The following is a 20,652-nucleotide window of genomic DNA, read 5'->3' on the forward strand; positions in this document are numbered from 1 at the left end:
TCCGTCTGTGTGTAAACTAAGCATTGAGCAAAATGAGTACCCTGTATTAAATCAACCTACTTTTTTTTTTTTTTTGCAAGTTTTACTTTTTTTACTTTTAATAGAATTACTGCAATCTACTGTAAAATTTTAAGTTGGTAAGTTATACGAGTTCTTTTTGCATATATTATGAAATTGCACACTTTTCTTTTTTTATCACATCAAATTAAGCCTTTTGATTGGGTAAGGTCTTACAAGCAAGCGTTTCTGTCAAAACATCTCTGTAAGGGGAAGCGACCTGCCGTGACTTCCTGTTAGACTTTGATAAAAACAGAAACTCACACTAAAAAGAGGACAGCCTTGAAAACTCGACGTGTACGTAATACTATGGAATAAGGAAGAGGTATTTTCCCATCCCCCGCCCTCTTTTCCAGTCTACGTGTGACGGCGAGGAGGAGGAGGCGGCTCCAGGTAAGAGACGAGTCCTTACATGGGAGGAGAGGAGGGGTAGAGCAGGTAATCTCACCTGAGAGAGGCAGAGAGCTTTAATACGAAGAGCTTCAGAGAGAGGAAGACACGTTTATAACAACTGAAGACTCCTGCGGTGATCTGTAGGGAGGATACGATTTCTACTGCAGCTGAAACACAGCAGGTGAGTTAACATGTGGAGAAGTTTTAACAGTACAGTACTTTACATTACAGACATGATATTTCTGTTTTTATATATACACTTCTTCCGCTTCCTCTGAGCCGTGAGTTTTGCTAAGAAACACTCAGATGTCCACAAACACGAACTGTTACAGGCTGGTTCATGCAGGGCTCATAAAGAGTCAAAGCTATGCGGGTAGATTGATGCGTTTGCAGAGTTAATTAATCGATTAGTTAGTTCAGTTGAAAAATATATCAACTAATTTTAAGCTTAGATGTTTTCAGTTTGTTTTTCTTGGTCTGTTTTGAACCTTAGCACCTTTTTTTTTTTTTTTTTTTTTTTTTTTTTTGAGAAGTCGACACAAACTAAAGAGGAGTGAAAGCCTTTTTTATTTGTTAGAGCTAATTTTGTAAGCTAACAATGAGGCTCTGCATTCATCTGCAGACTGTTGATGTGAATGTATCTGAAATACCTTCAAATGGATCACAAACTAAATTGATAATAATATTTTGGACTGAATGTTTTATAACAGTAAAAGTTTTCCCATTCTCCTGTTTCCACAGTGAGAGTATTTCCTGGTTTTCTTGCTCTTTTATGACTGAAGGCAGTTACTATGGCTGTGATAAAAGAAGAGATTTGAATAAAATACGACAGGATAGATTATAAAGTTTTTATTGCCATCGTGTAATGTGCAACAAACTTGAAAGTGCTTCACTTCAATCTGCACTGAAACAGCAGCATTCAGGTTTCCACAGTTACACAACATAGGCAAAACCAAGCAGAGGAGGATGGTGGGCTAGGTATTAAAATGTTCTTCTAAAAAGTTAAATAAAAAGGACAAGACTGTGAAAGAAGTCTTCAAATGGCATCATTTGAAGACTTCTTCCTCAACATTGTAATTTTTCTTTTTGACTAAACCTGTAATTAACTATCACATTGAAGGGTACCATGTAAACACACAGTAATCTTGGATTGCTGCCATGAGTTTCTGGATTCTGAGATCAATCAAGAGATCAAAAAACAAATATTTTTCTTGAACTAACTTTAAAATCTTTAATTTCCTGGTTTCAGTCTGATCCTTAGAGATGTCCAGTTCTTTATGAGCTAAAACAGCAGACAAGGAGGATAATTTGTTGGCTTTTCGCTGGACAAGAGCTGTTTTTCTTATTGTTGACCAAACAATTCATCAGTTGTCATTTTAGCTCTTTGAAAAAAGAAAACAGTCCATGAGAGTTCAAGAATTCAAAAAGCTGCACCGTGTGTGATGATGTTTTCCTTTTCTCACAGTCAACCAGCCATGGAGGCTCCACCAAACCATCAAAGACACAACAGCAGCGGCCAGCTGATCTTTGTTCCCCACAAAGACACAATACGTCTGCTGGAGGTTTACGTGAAGCGTAGCCTCAGCCTGAACGACGGGACTCTTGGGAATCTGGGGAGCGCCCAGAAAGAGAAATGGGTGATAATGCCGAGGAGGCAGAGACGACATTCTAGCGACCCTTCTGTTCACCTGGCGGGATTAAACGACGAGGGACTCGTTGGGTTTTCTGGGGTTGATACTCAGCCGAATCCACCGGAGCCACTGCCTGAAATACAAGAGAAACCCAACAAAAAACCCAAGAAGAACAAGAAGCCGTCGTTCTGGAAGAATCTGTTTGGCATTTTCTCTCGAAAGAGCAATGAGGAGGAAGAGGAAAGTCTGCCAGAGATCCCTGAGGTCTCCCAAACTGGGGACAATTCTGATATCATAAGCAACTGCTTGCCCACGACTCCAGTCCCAGTGCAGAAGAAAAAAAGCAGCAGGAGGAAATCATTAAAGAGAAGATTCTCCAAAAGACGGCTGTCTGTAACTAAGGTTGGCAAACCTGGAAACCTTTCAGAAATCACGCGAGTTCAAGGTAAGGCCTGAGTCAACTGAGACTCATTCATGCTGCTCAAACTGAACTTTCATAAACATAAATAAAATGACGAATTTGCTTTTTCAGATGCTGTCTGCAGCGTGGAAGCGACTTACTCTTATTACGAGAAGTTTTCAGAGGAACTGGAGAAAATTGTGCACGAGGTGAAAGAGAAAGAAGAAGTTGAACCACTCTCTGATGGTGAGCGGCTGTTTCTGTTATTATGGTGTGGGTGGAAGTGCTTTAAAAACAGAAGTTTGATTTCAAAGAAAGAGACAACAGAATACATACATTTCTGATTGTAGTAAAAGCTGTGTGGCTTAAGGAAACATGACTCCTCCTTTCTTTTTCCGTGCATCGAAGTCCTTCATATTCAACCTCAAAATCGGATCAATATTTACTCACTTTCAATCAATATACATGTCAGTGATACTAACAGGTTATTGTGAGTATCATGGGTTATTCAGCTTAGTGATTCCAATTCCTCCTGCTCTTGTCTTATCTTAGAGGAAGTCATCAACAGGATCATTGCTCTCACAAAGCAGCAAGGTGACGCCATCGACGACAAGGTGAGTGAAACTCTGAAACACTGACCTTTATGGGAATGTCTATGTGATAAGTTCTCAAAAATAACACAGACGGGGTCTAATAGTGCAGATTTTGCATACAGCCAGGTGTTGGGGGCGTGATAGAGTTCAGCCGTGGTGATATCACAGTATTTTTCAACAATCTGGTGCATTTACCGAAAGTAAAAGCTCTTCAGTGAATCATGAAAAACAAAGTCATAAAGAGTTCAAACTCCACAACGAAGGAGAAACCGCCCTGTTTATATACTTCATTTATCAATTTGGGTCATACTGTTTTATGTTAGTATTTCCTATAGTGTCCTATTTATGAGCATGAGATCACTGTTTATTTTATTTTTCAGCAAGTACAAGATTTATGCTGAGTAACGGCAGTAAAATAAGTAAAAGAGTCATCACAGAAAGTCACTCAGAGTACGAAGTCATGAGGTCTGCTCTGCAAACAGGACAACACATGACTGCTCTGCATTAAAGCCTGTTAAAGCACACTTATGTAATGGATTTAAAATGTGTACACAGATACCACAATTAGCCAGCGGGAATGAATTAAGCTGTTATAATTACTAGTACATGTTGAAGCTTGAAAGTTAAAGGATGTTAGCTGTTGTTATGTGATGATATGATTTCTTTACTGAGTCGCGTGTGACTTTTTAAACCGAGTCTCTGATATGTTCAAAAATTAAGAAATGGGTTGTTTTAAAAGTTTACAAATTTTTGATATGTTTTTTTATCCTGAAAGCATCTCTGCTTTGTGTTTACCAACTAGTTTTGCACTGATTTGTCAGAGTTTTGGTGCCCCCTGTGGCCAAAGCATGTAGCATGAAGTCCCTACGATGATTAGCAATGCCAGCCAGGGCTTCTTTTTATTTTTCATCTCTTTCAGTGTTCCCATCTGTAAGATAGATAGCATCGCTCCATGGTCCATTACATGCCTCACTGTAGCATCTGTTCATCCATTTCTCAGTTATGTTTGAAGTTGCATGGTGGCTTCACACTTGTTTACTTGAGGAGGGTTAGCCAGAGAAAGAAAGAAGCTCCTCTCATTAAAAGAAGATCAACATTTTCTCTCTGCATTCCAGACAAACAGGAAATCTAAGCACTGTTTGACTTTTGCAACACAACGCTGAAGAAATTCCTTGTTAATTCATGAATAGAGCTTTCTATAAGGCTAATTTGTCAGATTATAGCTGATAGAAGAAAATATGTCACAACAGCGGTGTTTCACCTGCTTTTGCTCTCTGTAGGGAGCAATTCAAAGTGCTTTACAGAGTGAAAAACAAAACAGTTACATCAGTATCCTTAAAAATATGTTGGGAAGTAAACAACAATCGAAACATACATACAACATGAAATAATATTATTCAGATCAGGAAAGAAAGAAAGAAAGAAAGAAAGAGAGAAAGAAAGAAAGAAAGAAAGAAAGAAAGAAAGAAAGAAAGAAAGAAAGAAAGAAAGAAAGAAACAAACAAACAAACAAACAAACAAACAAACAAACAAACAAACAAAAAGACAGCAAAGCCTATCAATAAAAGTGACTAATGGGCGATCAGATTATGGATTTGCTAATCTTTAAAAAGTGTACAGACAAGTTTGAAGTTTTGAAAAATTTGGACACAATTCTTTTTGGAAAACTAGAGGAAAAGTAAAACTGATTATTGGAGCCTGAAGTTACACATAAGACGGTGACCCGTGACATCACTCACTATCTATTCTTCCAGCAGCTGTTTTATCACTCATAAATTCCCACACAGGTCAAAATATTCACCTCTGACCATCAACCCTCCTCTCCTTATCTCCCACAGCTGAAGGATAACCCAACCTTGAGCAACTTCTTCCAGGGGATGTCCTACTCCTCTTTCCAGAAGCTTGCTGACGCATATCTGGAGGAAGAAGCATCACCAATCCGCAACCCTCCCACTGTGCTCCCAACAGCTCCTGAACTGGTCAAACTGGCCTTTACACTGGACTTTACAGCCAGGATAGCTGGACTCTCCAGACAGAATGTGTGTCACATTACAGGCTTAGGGAACAGATATCTGCAGGACCGATTTGAATACCAACAGGTGAGAACTAAAGATGTCTTAGCTTGGTTTTTGTGGCATGGTTAAAGGATCAAGGATGAATAGAGCATAATGATCACAAAGAAAAGTAGGTCATGCTGAGAGATTTAGGTTAACATTCTGCTTTTGTTTCTTCCAGGCGTGTACAGATCACCCATGGTCAGACAGTGATGACTGAGAGCGCCATGCAGAAACCAAACCACCACTGGAAAAAGGAGACACTGTCTCTCAGGTGGTTTCAGGATGTGAGGAAAGCCTGATTTCCTCTTTTTTTACAAGAAGAAAATGTGCCAAGTCACACAAGTTTACAGCTGGTAAACAACAAATCGTTGCTGTTTGACTTTCACTGTTCTGGGACAGAACGCCTGCATAATTCTGCAGCTTTAGGATGTTTGCTGAAGAACCAGTTGAATGCCACTGGAGGAATTGGGTGTGTGCTCTGCAGTGTGTTGACTGTTTGCATTCACCTGGAAGATGAGGAAAGAGACACTATAGAGTATTTAAGCTATTCACCTCTGTGCAATATGTTTTGTTATTAATAGGATTTTAAATTTAAAGCAAAAAGCTTCTTTCAAGGAGGCTTAGCTGAACTGTGACATATTTGTTATATGGATGCTGGCGTTCATATATGTATAAAAACCTAGAATAAAAGATGTGATTTAATGCAGAAATTGTGCTTTTCTTTTCGTTATTCAACCAAACCTCACTGCCAGGCATTTTTCTGTTGCTTCGTGTTAATTCTGAACCTTTGGCTTTATGCAAAGCAATGCAAAATCAAGGCTTGCTAACACAGGCTGCACTCAGTTGATCTGTCACAAACACTTTCATTCCGGGTAATCCACTCCTTCTGAACACAAAGGTGAATCATTACAGAATGAGCAATATCAAAACGCTGCAGGCTAATACTGCGGTTTCATCATTTAGTGCTTTTTAAAGAGGGAGTGTTGGAGTTCAGAGGCTGCCGCAGCTGTTTGACCATCTCAGGTGTAGACCTTATGGTATATTTTAAACCTCATGGGACAATTTATGAGACAGGAACCAGGATAGGACAAAAACAACGACCACAGGAAAAATTCCTGAAGCTCAGCGAGCAGCTACATGTAGAAGAATGTAAGTGGTCACATGTGCCGAGAGCAGAAGATAAGGACAAGAAGGAGAAGCAGTGCTCTTTCACTGCGGATGTAATGACCTCAATTTCTTGTGGGGTGAACAAGCTTTGAGCTGCCACACCTCTGCATTTTTACAGAGTACATTCCTGTTGTGGCTGGCATTAACAAGTCAAAGCTGCTGCAGCTGTGAGCTCAGTGAGCATTGATCTGCTGAAAGTTATGTCAGAAATGCAGACAAAGCAAGAAGAAGAAGCTGTTCAAGCTTTAATTTGATGCCTCTCAACATGGCCCTCCTGGTTATCTAAGGACAAATAACTCCGCAGTAGAGAATAAATAATGGCTCAGCATTGTGTTAACACTGTGGTCTGAAATAGGATGCAGCACTATTTAAATGAGGGTTCGTTGAAGCAGTTCAACTTCTGCAAATGGATGCAGAACGTAGCTGTGGAAGGGAACAGAGCGTCGGTCTTAAGGCGAAGCAGAAAGCCAGTGTTGATGAGGAATAGGGAGAGGGCTCATGGTGTAACCATGTAAAGTTTAAAAGGTTCAAAGTGCGGTCTAATAAGTGTTTGCTGCAGGTAATTATAAGACAGAGAGAAAAGCTGTTGCATAATACGACACCGTCAGTGATGACAGTCACCTGGAGAACAGGTTCCCCTGCAGCCAGGAAACCTTTCCAACTGAGAGCGTCCGAACAAAACCTCCAACAGCTAATAGGCCCACAAGAGATTCATATACACCTGAGAACTGATGATAACAGCGGCAGAGAAATTAATAAGATGGAACTCAGCAGACCAGTTTACCACCATGTGCAGCAATCTTATCTTTCTTCAAAAGGTCTTTTATTGAAAAAGGAATAATAAAACCAATAATAAAAACCAAACAGTTTGGTTGTTCGATGGCAATTCGTTCTCCCATGCTTGACACCCAAAAAATAAAAACACAAAAAAAACAACAAGTTAGTTACAAATGAAAAGGAAGACACCCTCTCACCTGCCTACCAATTTACCCTCTCATTTACCCTCAACATAACAAAAGTAGAATGGGGGTAAAATAATAAATACAAAATAAATTTATGAACATAAAGTGACAACCCTTTGGGATAAATAAAGTATTTTTCATTTCATTTCATTTCTTTTCATTTCATATATATATATATATATATATATATATATATATATATATATATATATATATATATATATATATATATATATATATATGTGTGTGTGTTTTTTTTTGTTTTTGCAAAGCCCATTTTTTCTCTTTAAATGGAGCCACATCTGAAAGGACCATGCATTTGTGGGATGAGCAGCAGAAGTGAGTTTATGGGTTATACCCCTAAAAGTTGCCAAATCTTCACTGACAATGCCTAACAGTTCATTTTGATGTTGCTGATGACTCTTGTTAAGAGTTTCTGGGACCCCCAGGTGCTGACAATCAGGTGTGTGATTAGCACCTGATTGGGAGCACCTGTGAGCCAGTGTCGTGCTACACTTGTCAGAAGATGTCTGCTCCAAGAATTGACATGCCACTTTTGACTGATCTGGATAGGGCCAATGCCACAGGACAACTTCTAGATGGTATTCCACAAAACCAAAGTGTGGCTAATGTAAAATGAGCTATCAAACATAAAGCCCTTGACTTTTTTGTGCTAAGTTTATTTGATTGTTAAAAGACAGCAAGAGGAGAGACATTACTAACATGTCAATATGACAAGCCCAGCGGGGGTAAGGAGGCATCACTCTAGACTCAAAAACACAAACTTAAAGTTTGTCACGACAGTTCCAAGGAAGGTGGACAACAAAACATGACAGTGCTAGGAGAAGCAAACAGTGGAAAAATTCAAGTCTGTAAGTATTACATAACAGTTTTGACACTTTCAATGACTGGTTAAGGTGTCATGGCATCTAATTAGAATAAATATGAACAATAACAAAGGATGGACTGTGATGTGACAGATGACTCATCTCATTCGGTGCAGCATGTTGGCAGATTCTTGACTTGCGCAAAACAGAAAAGTAGTCTTGGCTCATCACTGCACGGAAGCAAACATTATCGTGACATAAGTGATTGCTCTGCATGCTTTTCAAGTTCTGAGAGCTGAGTTGATCATAGCAGTACTTTGCTGTGAGGAACATGTCTTGCATATCTTGAGGTGACCTTCTACTTCACCTCCTGTTCAAATATGAGAATGAGTGCAGAATAAATACCTCATCCTAAACATAGAGCACAGCCACCATTTACCACTCAGTGTGTCACTGGCTGGATGTGCAAAAACTAGACATAAATGTACATAAAATATGTCTTGAAATCGTGCCTGCTCATATTTTGATGAAGTGTTGACATGGATGCAAATTGTGGTTTTGACCCCTGTGTTCGCAGCTGAGTCATTGCTTGTCCTGTTAATTCAGAGACATTATGTGGTTTCGGTAAGCAGCAGGACAGGCTGACCACATGCAGTGTCCAGATTGCCTCATAATGAAAGGTTGCACCGTCTGAACTATTTTTAGCAGGCAGCAAAACAGCATTCATCATCAAAAGCCAGACTATTTATCTCTAGACACACTTCAGGGTAATCTCTTTAGGAATAATAGCCTTTGAGCAAAGCCATTTCAGAATATAAAAAGGACACAGACCACGTAATGTGTGTAAACCTTTTACATTTTTATTGCTTTTTGAGCACAGAAGAGTGAGATCAATCAAAGAGTCCGAAGCCCATGTCCTCGTCTGACTCTTCTGATTCCTCCTTCTTCTCTTCTTTTTTCTCTTCCGCTGAAAAAAAAAAAGACAACATTCAACACACACATTTGCAACATCTCATGCAGTACTGATTTCAAAAAAGGCCAATCTAGTTTTAAGATTTCTTTATGTATTTATCTTTCTATTAAAATTGATATGTGGTAATGCATTCAGGTCTTAAAGCAATCAAACACACACTATTAGTGTATCAACTTCAGCTAAGTATAAGAGGTGTAGTCTTACCAGCAGCAGGAGCACCTCCAGCTGCAGGAGCTCCACCAGCAGCAGCAGGAGCAGCCACAGCACCACCTGCTGGTACGGAGGCTAACTTAGAAAGGCCTGAGGAGAAGGAAAAAACACATTTTCAGGCATCGTTGATGTCAGAGACTTTATATCTGTTTTAAATTTTCAGAGAGGCTTCTCACCTGAGTTCATTACTTCATTAATGTCCTTCCCATTGAGTTCACTTATGACCTACAGAGACATGTAAGTTTTAAACCAAAGCCATGATATATCTTAAGAGTTTCTTTCATGTTTTACTTTGTTTAATAACAGACCTTATTCAAGCGTTCGTCATCGGCCTCAATTCCCACGCTGCCCAAGATGGCTTTGATGTCCTTTGCAGAGGGGCTGGTGTTTCCACCGAGCACAGCCAGGAGGTAAGCGGCCACGTAACGCATTCTGCAATGACAGGAAGGACAGAGAATAACAGGTTAAGATGAGCAAAACTTAGGTTTGTGTGAGATATTTTTTTTTTTTGTTGCATTAGCCCTTTTCATCAAATATATCTGTGATTACAGGTTGGTTTTGATTTTATAATTCAGTGACCACTCTCAGTTTATTGGGAAGAACATTCTTATGGTATGCAATCCAAACACAGATAACACTGCCTTGCTGCTTTTTTCCTGCCTTTAAACCTGTTTATACACTTGGTGAGACATAAGTGTGCAAACTTTGACAGAAGCTCATGTAATTTTTAATAGCTTAAATAATTTATAAGCCTAATTTTGATAAATGTTGACAACTTGTAAAACAAAAACGAAGTTCTGCTTTTTTTCTCAAAGGTTGGACCGATATATTAACTGCACAAAGCCTGCAACGAATTCAAATATGAAAGAAATTATATCAGATTTATCAATGAAGATTTTATTTCTTGGCATAAATCGTTCTATTGTGATTCCTGTCTGTCTAAAACTTTTACAGAAACCTCAAAATAACGCCAGAAATGTCAGAAAAACAACTCTTGTTTTTTTTTTTTTTTTTTTTTGTCTTGAGGACACCTGATACTCATAAACAGTCCAGCTTTATTACACTTCGGTACTTGAAATCACCACTAGGAGGCGATAAGGCATGCTTCCATCTGGCAACAAATAAATCTTTAATCCCTATCATTACATGATATCATGTGTACATACAGTAGGCAAAACCCGTTACGATAACAACAAAGCCAGTGATTTGGTCCCGCTACAGTCTGTTATTAGCTTAGCTTCAGAACATCAGGACTGATACATAGAATAGAATAGAATAGAATAGAATAGAATAGAATAGAAAATACTTTATTTATCCCCGAGGGGAAATTCAGGAGTCACCGCAGCATTTAAGAAAACAAAAGTAAGAAAGAGTATAGAAAGTGCAAAAAAGTCCATAAGAAATTAGATGACGACATCCCGTCCACCACTCGTCCACCACTCTCCAGCCCACATGTCACCCAGACGGACTAACAAGACATAAAGCTAGATCGTGGAAACTGGATTTTAGTTCATTGTGACGTTTAATCTGTACGTTTATAGCAGGGTAATAACTTGTAGCTGATCTCCATTGATTATTGAGCTGACAGCGAAAGCATGGCGCCTCGTTTTTTCCTACTGTCCTCCATTTCTGACACAGCCTTCTACTATGTCAAAAATACACTATTTATGTAATTAAAAACAAGCTTTAGATCCAATGTAGCATTAGAGACACGGACAGTCGTTGTTTTAGAGGCACAAGCAGTTCAGTTTACTCAGAATTTACTTACTTTAAGTCTAAACAGACACGAAACGTCGGTCACGCTAAGAAATCCGGAAGAGAGAAAGAGGCGTGACCGGAAGTTGTACAGGAGCCGAATGAGTCGATTTGATTGGTCCACCGGGTGACAGACATGCCCGACAGAAATACTTTTTATACTCGAAACAAACGCATTTTTTTTCTTGATTATTATCATTTTATGTATGAATATTATTGATGATACAGTAATTTGAAATACAGAACCAGACCAGAAAAATTATAGGTTTAATAGGTATAATGTTTTCTGAGCTTTTCCTTCCTTTCTAAAAGCTACAAATCCAACACGTGTGTCATGTCTGTTATTGACGGTACGCACCTTATAATTCAAATGTAAGATACGTTGATTATGTGTGTTACAGTAGTGATGCAAATTTTTAAACTACTCATTCAATCAAAATAGCAGTTAAAAAAAACTCACTGCTGCATACATAAGTCTTGCACCACCACAAAATTGAGCATTAATAACAGAAACAGGGCATTCTTTCACCTTTTTATTGTTTGTAGCACTGGGGAGGAGCAGGAGCGTTATCAATATCATATGACAACCTGACAGGAGCTCTTATTACATTTTATCTCTTTTTAAATACTTTTTATTGTCATCATATCACAACTTTCATTGCCCTTTTTGAGAGACCTATGTAAAGATGACAACCATTTTTATACATATATAATGTGTGCATCACCCTGTGATAGTGACATTTCATGTGTCCAGAAAAATAAATAATAACAGTATTTAGCGTCCAAGTTTAAAGTGCTACCATATTTAAGATTCTCCGTGTACAATTAAATATATACAAAACATTTTTGATTTATGAAAATCTGATTACTGTGTTTTCTCAAATTTTCACACCTTCTGAACATTATGACAAGGCAAATAAAGTATATACAAACAAACAAGCAAACAGAGAGAAAAAAATATATTACATTTTATCTACCGGAACAACATCTGAAATAGGCTATTTTTGCTCCTTTGTCTTTCTAAAATTTTATACACCGGTGGCAAAGCTACAAGAGCGTTTCCACTAAAAGGGCACCAGAGAGGGAATTTAATGATGATGTTTTATCCACTAGAGAGACATCCAAGAAGCCTGTTCAGGTTTGGAGGGTAAGGGATCACCCTCCTTTCCCTCATTGCCTCTCTCTGGTAACACAAGTGCTGCTGACTAGGGTAGATAAACTGTTATGCAATCTAAAAGTTAATTGTATTAATTTAAATATTTTTCTTCGAAAGTATAATTTCTGTCAAACTGCTGTTGGCAAAGTTGAAAATCCAGTTAAAGCCTTTCTATTTAAAAATTAAACCAAAAATCTTTGGCTGCATGTTTATTGGTTGGAAAAGTGAATAAAATTCAACACAGTTTCATCCAAATTTTTCTCCTCTTGTTTCTTCCTTGAATGAAACTGATGATCGAAATTTGGGCACTGAACAGAGAATAAAACATACAGTATTAAGTGTGAAAATGCTGTAGTGAGAACAGAGAGGGATGAATGCAAACTTTATTTATTTTCATAAATTTAACAAAATATTATTCAGAAATCATTTCTTCACAAACATATCAGCTAGTTGTAAATTTTTTAACTGGAAAACTCTGAAAAAACACAAAAACACAGCATTGTAGCGGCCAGTTCTCCCTTGCAACCTATAACTCAGCCAACCGCTCCCGTCTGTCCTGCGTGAAAAGCCAGCCAAACAGAAAGACCCCCACTTCATACACAAACTCTTTAATCTTCCTTGTGTTTGACACAGACCATATTTGATACCCAAACACTCCAACCACACACAACAGTAAAAGGACAATCCAGACCATGAAAATTCGATCCATGTAATAGCATACTTTCTCCCTGAATGTCCACTGCTCCCAAGGAAGCGCACGCCTGGCTTCAGCGTATCTACTGACGAAGAGCAAGGCCTTTTCGTTTTCATCCATCTCTTCCTCGGGAGTCTCCTGGTCCTGGTCACCCTCTGCTTGGTCTGTATCAGCCATTTTTACAAAGATGTCACTGCAAACAAAAATGAGCTCTCAGTTTTGTGTCATTATCGAAGACATACCTGTCACAATAGGAGAACTAAACCTCCTGTTGTTGCTGTTGTAAGAAGAAAGAAAAAGGTCTTACCTTGAAGACAATTAGTCTTGGTTGAAATTCAGATGCAAAATCAAAATACAGACTCTGGCTTCTTGTATCTACAGCTACTCCATGCTTGTTCCCTTCCAGCATTCAGCAGACCACGAGTCGCAGTAGTGTGTGTTGCAATGGCAGAGCTGTTAATGCCACGTTGGTTATACTGCACCTACCTCACTAAGACAAGGGTTGAGGATTAGGTCGGACTCAGCAGTTTCAAATCCCTCAACAAGGATGAAGGTGACAGATGGTAAAATAGGCAAAGAGCTGTTGGTTAGAGAGGGACAGAGCTTTACAGAGTGAGGGTGGTGGTTTCAGACAGACATTTTCGTTTAAAGAAGTGTTGTTGAATAGACAGAAGAATGTTCAAAAATGTGGGCAACATAAACTCTTATATCCATACATATACAAACATATAAAATACTAGTTTTAAATCAAAGAAGACCAGATCTTCTGGATCAGACTCTTAGTGGAGATAATTCAGTATGAACGGAAACTAAGCACAGCTCAAACTGATGATAAAGCAGGTTTGCAGCGTTAGAGTTGGAATAAATTACTGAAGTCTGCTGTAAAGCTCTGCTGGTTAATTTACTCAAATGCTTATGAGCTTCACTGCAGCTACTGAAGTATGGCTTAAACCAGCTGAATTAGCTGGAGAAATGGGGCTGTTTCCTGTGATAAAGAGTTATCGCTGCTTTGCTTTGATGTTTCCGGACTTTTCGTACATTAGCTTTGAGGAGTAGTTGTTCATTTGCATACTAGGAAAGGTCTCCTCATTCCATTCTTTATGGAGATTTGATTTTGTGGGGACATAAAATTAAAGAACCAGCTATTGATCTAAGCCACTGAATCATCCGGGTCCGACTCATCTGCTTTAGTTCACATGAACGTTAATTACTTCTTGCTGTAAATTTTATTTTATGTTCATGACGTCAGGATAGCTGTGTCAGGAAATGTTGGTCCATCTCCTCTTAACAGATTGAGATACCTATCAGCCCAATTCTTGAATGTTTTTATTTAGTTGTGTTTTTGCAGGTCAGAAATTTAATTAATGAAATTACTAAATTTAATATTAAACTTTTCTTTAAAAAAAAAAAAAAAATATATATATATATATATATATATATATATATATATATATATATATATATATATATATATATATATATATATATATTAAAGAAAAGTTTAATATTAAATTTATATATATATATATATATATATATATATATATATATATATATATATATATATATTAAAGAAAAGTTTAATATTAAATTTATATATATATATATATATATATATATATATATATATATATATATATATATATATATATATATATATATATATATATATATAACTTAACTTTTTACACTGAAAACTTTTTACAGTCATTAATTTTCTCCTCAGGTTGGATTTTTTCTTTTATTTCTAATTTTTCTTTGCCTTTGGCTTTTCATCTGACACCACCTTGAGGTCAATTTTTCAATGAGTCAAAGTCTTTGGTGACTAAAAGTAGACGTTTTCAAAACTGCAATTTACTCAGTGCCATATTTCAAGTATTTGCATCTAGCGCTGGACTAAAATGGTACTCAAAAAGAGCATGATATCTGCAAACATTAGCATGATAGCGCTGTTATTTAGGCAAGTTAGTTAAAAGGTAACGTAGTGTCCTAACAGCATGTGACACTAGTGGGTGTCAGCAAGTGGATAAGGTTCATTTTGTTGTTCCCGATTCAAGTTTTCAAATACAAGCAACAGGCGATTTCAGTTTATATTCCTGAGTTCAGGTGAGATGTTCCCCATAATTTCACCACAGAATACTTCATAAAGTGGCAGCTTGCCGGCCAATAAATCAAGCTCGGACCACAGTAGCCCAGATTTCAGAGAAGGTTCGGCCTCAGCCTGCCTTCAAACCACTCTGAAACCCACATGTCTGGTGCTATTTGGGCCATATGTATTGCCACTGACGCTCGCTCTGTTCTGTATTTTGAAAATTTTTGCTGCTGCTCTACCTGCCTTGACTTTTCATGAGTCCACATGAAAGAGAGAAGTGTGCTCTCCCCACCTCAGGGCCTGGTATTCCACAAATTCACATGGAAGGGAAAGGTAGGAAACTTCCAGAACAAAGCCATATCAGAATATATAAGTCACTGATTGCACATAGTTAACTCTTTGATGGAAATATTCCTGATGAAGATTTATTGAGAGGTGGTTAGTGGTCATATTTGGTGTGCGGGTTAACAAGATCATCTTCCTATAAATAGTTAACACAATTTGTTTCCCCCACACAGCTGATAGCATTGTGGTTAATTTGCAGCTGAGTTTGATTGATTCTTATGTTGACAGCGAGTGTCTGCTCCTGTGCTGTAAGGAAACTGGGTAAAAGCACCACTGTGTTGTAATTATCGATTGCATAGAACATGAATGTTATGCCCTCCATTAGTGTCTGAAGAAGTATTATGAGGCCAAACGATGGCAGCTTCCAAGTTAGAAGTGCTGACTCCAACTTACTTCAGGCTTTTAAAAAAACTGACAAAGAGGTTGAGCTGAAGCCAAAGCCTCGCCAACGTTGTAAACAGCTACAACTCACCGTTGTGAAAAAATCCTGACCCCTTTAGATGTTACGACCAAAGAAATAAGTAATTTTAAACAGCAAACAACTTCTATTTGCTATAATCTGCTATAAAGCTTAATTTGGACAGTGAATCAAGAGGTTTGAATGTTTATTCCGGGGACTGTACCAACAGGCTTTTCAAACATGAAATGTGTCTGCACTACTCTTGCGTTGATGTAAAACTTAATTCAATATGAATCAATCAAAGCAGCTTTAATATCAAACAAAGCAAGGCAGGCTGGGATTTTTCAATGCAGGCTTATTTTTTCAAATCTAATGTCAAAGAAATATAATCAGTTGTAAAATGAACTGCTCCCATGAGTGAAAGCAAAGCAGTCAAGCTCTTTGTTTTGTGCGTAAATGTGAGGATGTTCCAAATTTTTATAACACTATAAGAGTCACTGCAGAATAATCTGACCGTAAACTGCAGTTTATTTCACAGGTCCACTTTCTCCGTCAGGGCTGGTGTGTTAGTGCACGGGGTCGGCTCTGTGGGTTTACAAAGCATGCATCGACGAGTGATCTGGATCAGTGTGACCCGAAAACGTTTTATCCTGAAGGCGTACACCATCGGATTGACCGCTGAGTTCACATGGGACATGAAAATCCCGATATACATGGCAAACTTTGGCACGTGACAGTCAGGGCAGAAGAAGTTGATGCAGTTCATGATGTGTATTGGCAGCCAGCACACAGTAAAAAGGAAGACCACCAGGGCCAGAGACTTGGCCAGCTTCAGTTCCTTCTGGTAGTACCGGTCTCCGTCACTTGTAGCCTCTGCACGCTGGTTGAGCTGTCGCCGGATCACTCTGAAGATCTCTGCATACAGAGCGATCATTATGGTCAGCGGTACCACCACCCAGCCAAAGAAATTGAAGTACACCATGTAGTCCATCCTCATGACAGTGGTGAACTCACAGGTGATTTTGCTGGAGAGGCTGATGTTTGTGTGAGCGTCAATGTTATTCCATCCAATCATTGGAACCAGTCCGGTCAGAAACGAGAGGATCCAGCACACACAAACTGCAACATACGCCCTCCCCTGGGTCACGATGGTGGTGTACCTGAGTGAGAGTTTTGGAAAAGAAACAAGAAAAGATTTTCAATAACCTGGACCAGTATGTCTTCATAAAAAAAAATCCATCTTTTCCGATGCCAGAGTTTCCGTTACGTCCAAATCCAACTGTTAAACCGAAAGCAGCACAGAACGACTGCCAAACTCCAAGAAACAGTGCTTGTGTCAGTTATTTAAGCAGGAGGCACATTTTAATTTGCTTAAAAGCTTCTGATGTCCGAGCCATTGATTTACATTAAACCAAGGCAAAGATATATGGAGCCATGGTCGGCATCGACTCGGGGAACCACCTGGCTTTGACTGACAGAAACAGATTGAGCTTCTGACACTAAAAGCAACAAAACAGTAAGAGGGGCTATTTGTGCTTCAAATATTCAAAATTTGTTTATCATACCAGCTTCTACGACTACTTTAAATTGTTAGACTGTCTGAGGAACTTCAGTGAATATACCAAGCATTGATGGATCTAAAAGCTGTACTGCTTTCAATCGACTTGTATGAGGAGGATAAAAGTAAATACTTGTGAAGCCAAGCTCAGCAGGAATACTTTGAAGCAGTTTATTTGTAGTGAGAGAGCTGCAGAGAATTAAAACCAGACAGGAACTGGATTGCCTTCCACCTCCTTCAGCTGCAGGCTATAAATATTTTATCTATCTTACTGTAAACAGGCTGCAGATTACATCAAAGATACACTGTTTCTATCCTCGACAGAGCCTTTACACCATCCCTCATTGAGTCCAATCTTCATCAAACCGTTCAACACTTTCCTCACTCACTTCATTTTCCTTTTTTTCTTAGAGATATCAAACCAAAGTTTCACTCCTCACCTGATGGGAATCTTTACTCTCAGATATCTGTCGATAGCGATAGCCAGCAGGGAAAGGATGGAGCTCTGAGTGATGATGAGCAGCAAGCAGGAGAGGAAGAGGCAGGTGTAAAACTGAGTGTTAAATCCCAGACTGATGATGATGGCCAGAGGGATCACCAGGACACCCACGGCGATGTCAGCCACGGCCAGAGACACGATGAAGCAGAAGGTGGTGTTGCGTAGAGCCCGGTTCACACACACAACCAGCACCACCAGCACATTCCCCAGAACCGAGGCCAGGGCGATGGCTGTCTCGATGGAGATGTACAACATGTCCACATGCTCTCGAGGTTTGATACCCGGAGAGGAAGACATTTTGACTCTTTAGGAATCCTACCTTTACTCAGATTGTAAGAAGAAAAAGTTGACTTTTAGAACTTTTACCATCCTCCACTATGTGTGCCCTTGAGCTGAAAGAAGTTTACTTTTCCTCTTTGCCATATTCACACAAAGAACTGTCTTTGTTGAAGGATTCATCTCCTGCATGTTCTACCTCTGCACAGGACTGAGTACCAATGCATCACTACTCTACATCCTCACTCTGCTCACTTACTCGCTCCCTCACTACCCAGTGCACGCAAGTAATAAAAAATGGAGGGGGGGGACTTTGCTCTCTGCAGCTCACTGCAGCATTAGTTTAGCTCACGGTTAGTGTTTGTGTGTGCTCTGTGGTCTCTTGGTGGCAGAATGCAGTGTGATGAGGGTGGTAGATAAAGAAACTCAGAGATGGAAAAAGAGGTGGGTGCTTTCTGAACATGCGGTAGATTTTATAATCAGTTATCATTGAAACTACACCATTTCTCGATAGAAAAACTTTTTTATGCCTTTAAATAGAGAGGATAGGTCAGTGGATAGAGTAAGAAACAAGGTGAGAGTGGGGACTGACATGCGGAAAACAGACCACAGGCTGAATTCGAACCTGGGCCGCCTGCTCAAGTGCAACCTAGACTGCTAGGTCATCTGCATCTCCTTACGAAAGCTTTCATATGATACTTTATATTTAACCCATACATTTGTTGGTGAAAACCTCTCTGATCAAACTGAAGTTGTAATGGTGAGGGGGATATTTTCTTGGCACACTTTGAGCCCCTTAGTACCCACTGAGCATGGTTTAAACACCACAACCAACCTGAGTATTGTTGCTGACCATGTCCATCCCTTTATGACCACAGTGTACTATCTTCTGATGGCTACTTCCAGCAGGATAACGCTCCATGTCATAAAGCTGGAATAATCTCAGACTGGTTTCTTGAACAGGACAATGAGTTCACTGTACTCAAATAGCCTCCACAGTCCCCAGATCTCAATCCAATAGAGCACCTTTGAGATGTGGTGGAACGGGAGATTCTCTTCATGGATGTGCAGCCGACAAATCTGTAGCAACTGTGTGATGCTATCATGTCAATATGGACCAAACTCTCTGAGCAATGTTTCCAGTACCTTGTTGAATCTTTGCCATGAAGGATCGAGGCAGTTCTGGAGGAAAAAGGGGGTCCGGCCCGGTACTAGCAAGGTGTGCCTAATAAAGTGGCCAGTGAGAGTAGATCGTCCAAAATAATGATAGCATCAATTACGGATGCACAACATTAGGTTCTTGGTATCGGCCGATGTTGGCTTAAAGACAAACTATAGGACATGGGCCAATACGCCAATATCCATCGATATAATAAACCAATAAAATAATGGGCTGCTGCTTACTTGACTAATTGCCAAACCTGATTTTTGTTTGAAAGCAGTTTTTATAGATAAATGTGCAGTGAAAAGAATATTGGCAAAAAAATCCAATATCCTGCATCCCCAGGATCAACATATCATTACGATAACTTTATATATAACCTACTTCTGTACTCACTTTTTTGAATGCAGAAGTGCATCATGACTACTAGCTTCATTTCTGGTGATAGGCACAATTTTAACTAAAGGACTAAGGCATGATAAAATAACACTATTAATCACCACAGAGAAATTTCAGTTTGTTGCATCATCAAAAAAATATCCAATAAGAGGAAAACATAATACAATAAAGTAGTGCTGCACGATTTGGGGAAAAGGTGCGATTTGCGATTAGGTGGACAATATTGCGATTGCGATTGTGCTTGCGATTTAATAAAAAAAGTTGTGTCCCGATGAGTCTACAGACTTGCTTGGTTATCATGGAGAAAAATCTGAACTGCATGTGCTGACATTGCGATTGCGATATCCTCTTTTGCGATAACGTAATTGCATGTGCTGACATTGCGATAATCGTGCAGCCCTACAATAAAGCAATAAAAAATTAACAAACTAAAACTTAAATAATAAAATAAAAAAAGGATTAAAAAAAAATAATTAGTTGCAAGTTCAACAGTCTGCATGGGTCAACTTTGAAGTAAAACCCTAGTTTTTGCCACTCAGCCACAACATATCATTAACATATCAAATCAATCAATGCTTGATGTAAAAAGCTGATGATTGACGTGTTATTTTTTAGATAAGACTTGAGGATAAGTGCTTGACGTGTGTGATGACTCATTGGCAACCGGAAAGTTTACCATGGTGCCAAACATGAAAGTTATGACGTCACTTTGGAGAAAGACAAAGAAAAGGACTCTCAGGAGGAGCTGCATATGAGCTGTAAGTGAGCATCATTACTAAAAGTAAGCTACGACTTTTATCCGTTTTCCTCGTGATCACTTTGGTTGCTTGTGCACAGCTGCTAACTGGCAGAAGTTGTGTCTTGCTGTTTTCATCATAATTTGAGATTAATCTGCTGGAGTTTACTGTTCTTAGTCACAGATGATTCGTTTCCTGAGCCCACAGATGCTGTTAGTGACTTTGTTGTAGATTTTAGTGGGTTGGGGTTGTTGTATACTTTTCGTTCCCATCATTTTGACTCTTATACTAAATTAATTATGCTTGTGT

At 38.9% G+C, this 20,652-nt stretch overlaps 3 protein-coding genes across 4 annotated transcripts; 1 reads left to right on the forward strand and 2 right to left on the reverse strand.

The window, feature by feature from the left end:
- Positions 1–332: 332 nt before the first annotated feature.
- LOC141790143 (uncharacterized) lies at positions 333–5,759 on the forward strand. Of its 2 annotated transcripts, none has more exons than XM_074669824.1 (6): positions 333–450; positions 1,916–2,526; positions 2,614–2,727; positions 3,034–3,095; positions 4,913–5,173; positions 5,310–5,759. In XM_074669824.1, the coding sequence occupies exons 2-6, from the start codon at positions 1,926–1,928 to the stop codon at positions 5,346–5,348; spliced, it is 1,077 nt and encodes a 358-aa protein (XP_074525925.1). In that variant the 5' UTR covers positions 333–450; positions 1,916–1,925; the 3' UTR covers positions 5,349–5,759. The 2 variants fall into 2 exon arrangements, with proteins under 2 accessions (XP_074525925.1, XP_074525917.1); XM_074669816.1 differs by lacking the exon at positions 333–450 and adding an exon at positions 480–631.
- Positions 5,760–8,925: 3,166 nt separating this feature from the next.
- Positions 8,926–11,135, reverse strand: rplp2 (ribosomal protein, large P2). The gene is made up of 5 exons (XM_074673902.1): positions 11,039–11,135; positions 9,579–9,702; positions 9,447–9,495; positions 9,265–9,360; positions 8,926–9,054 (listed from the first exon to the last, which is right to left on the reverse strand). Exons 2-5 carry the CDS (start codon positions 9,699–9,701, stop codon positions 8,978–8,980), a joined length of 345 nt encoding a protein of 114 aa, XP_074530003.1. The 5' UTR covers position 9,702; positions 11,039–11,135; the 3' UTR covers positions 8,926–8,977.
- A 3,537-nt stretch (positions 11,136–14,672) lies between these two features.
- LOC141793029 (adenosine receptor A1-like) lies at positions 14,673–18,308 on the reverse strand. The gene is made up of 2 exons (XM_074673342.1): positions 17,711–18,308; positions 14,673–16,872 (listed from the first exon to the last, which is right to left on the reverse strand). The coding sequence occupies exons 1-2, from the start codon at positions 18,064–18,066 to the stop codon at positions 16,245–16,247; spliced, it is 984 nt and encodes a 327-aa protein (XP_074529443.1). The 5' UTR covers positions 18,067–18,308; the 3' UTR covers positions 14,673–16,244.
- Between the last annotated feature and the right edge of the window lie 2,344 nt (positions 18,309–20,652).

Source organism: Halichoeres trimaculatus, unplaced genomic scaffold (genome assembly GCF_033239565.1).
Source record: "Halichoeres trimaculatus isolate MK-OKI-2021-1 unplaced genomic scaffold, fHalTri1.1 fHalTri1_scaffold_1, whole genome shotgun sequence".
Lineage (NCBI taxonomy): Eukaryota > Metazoa > Chordata > Actinopteri > Labriformes > Labridae > Halichoeres > Halichoeres trimaculatus.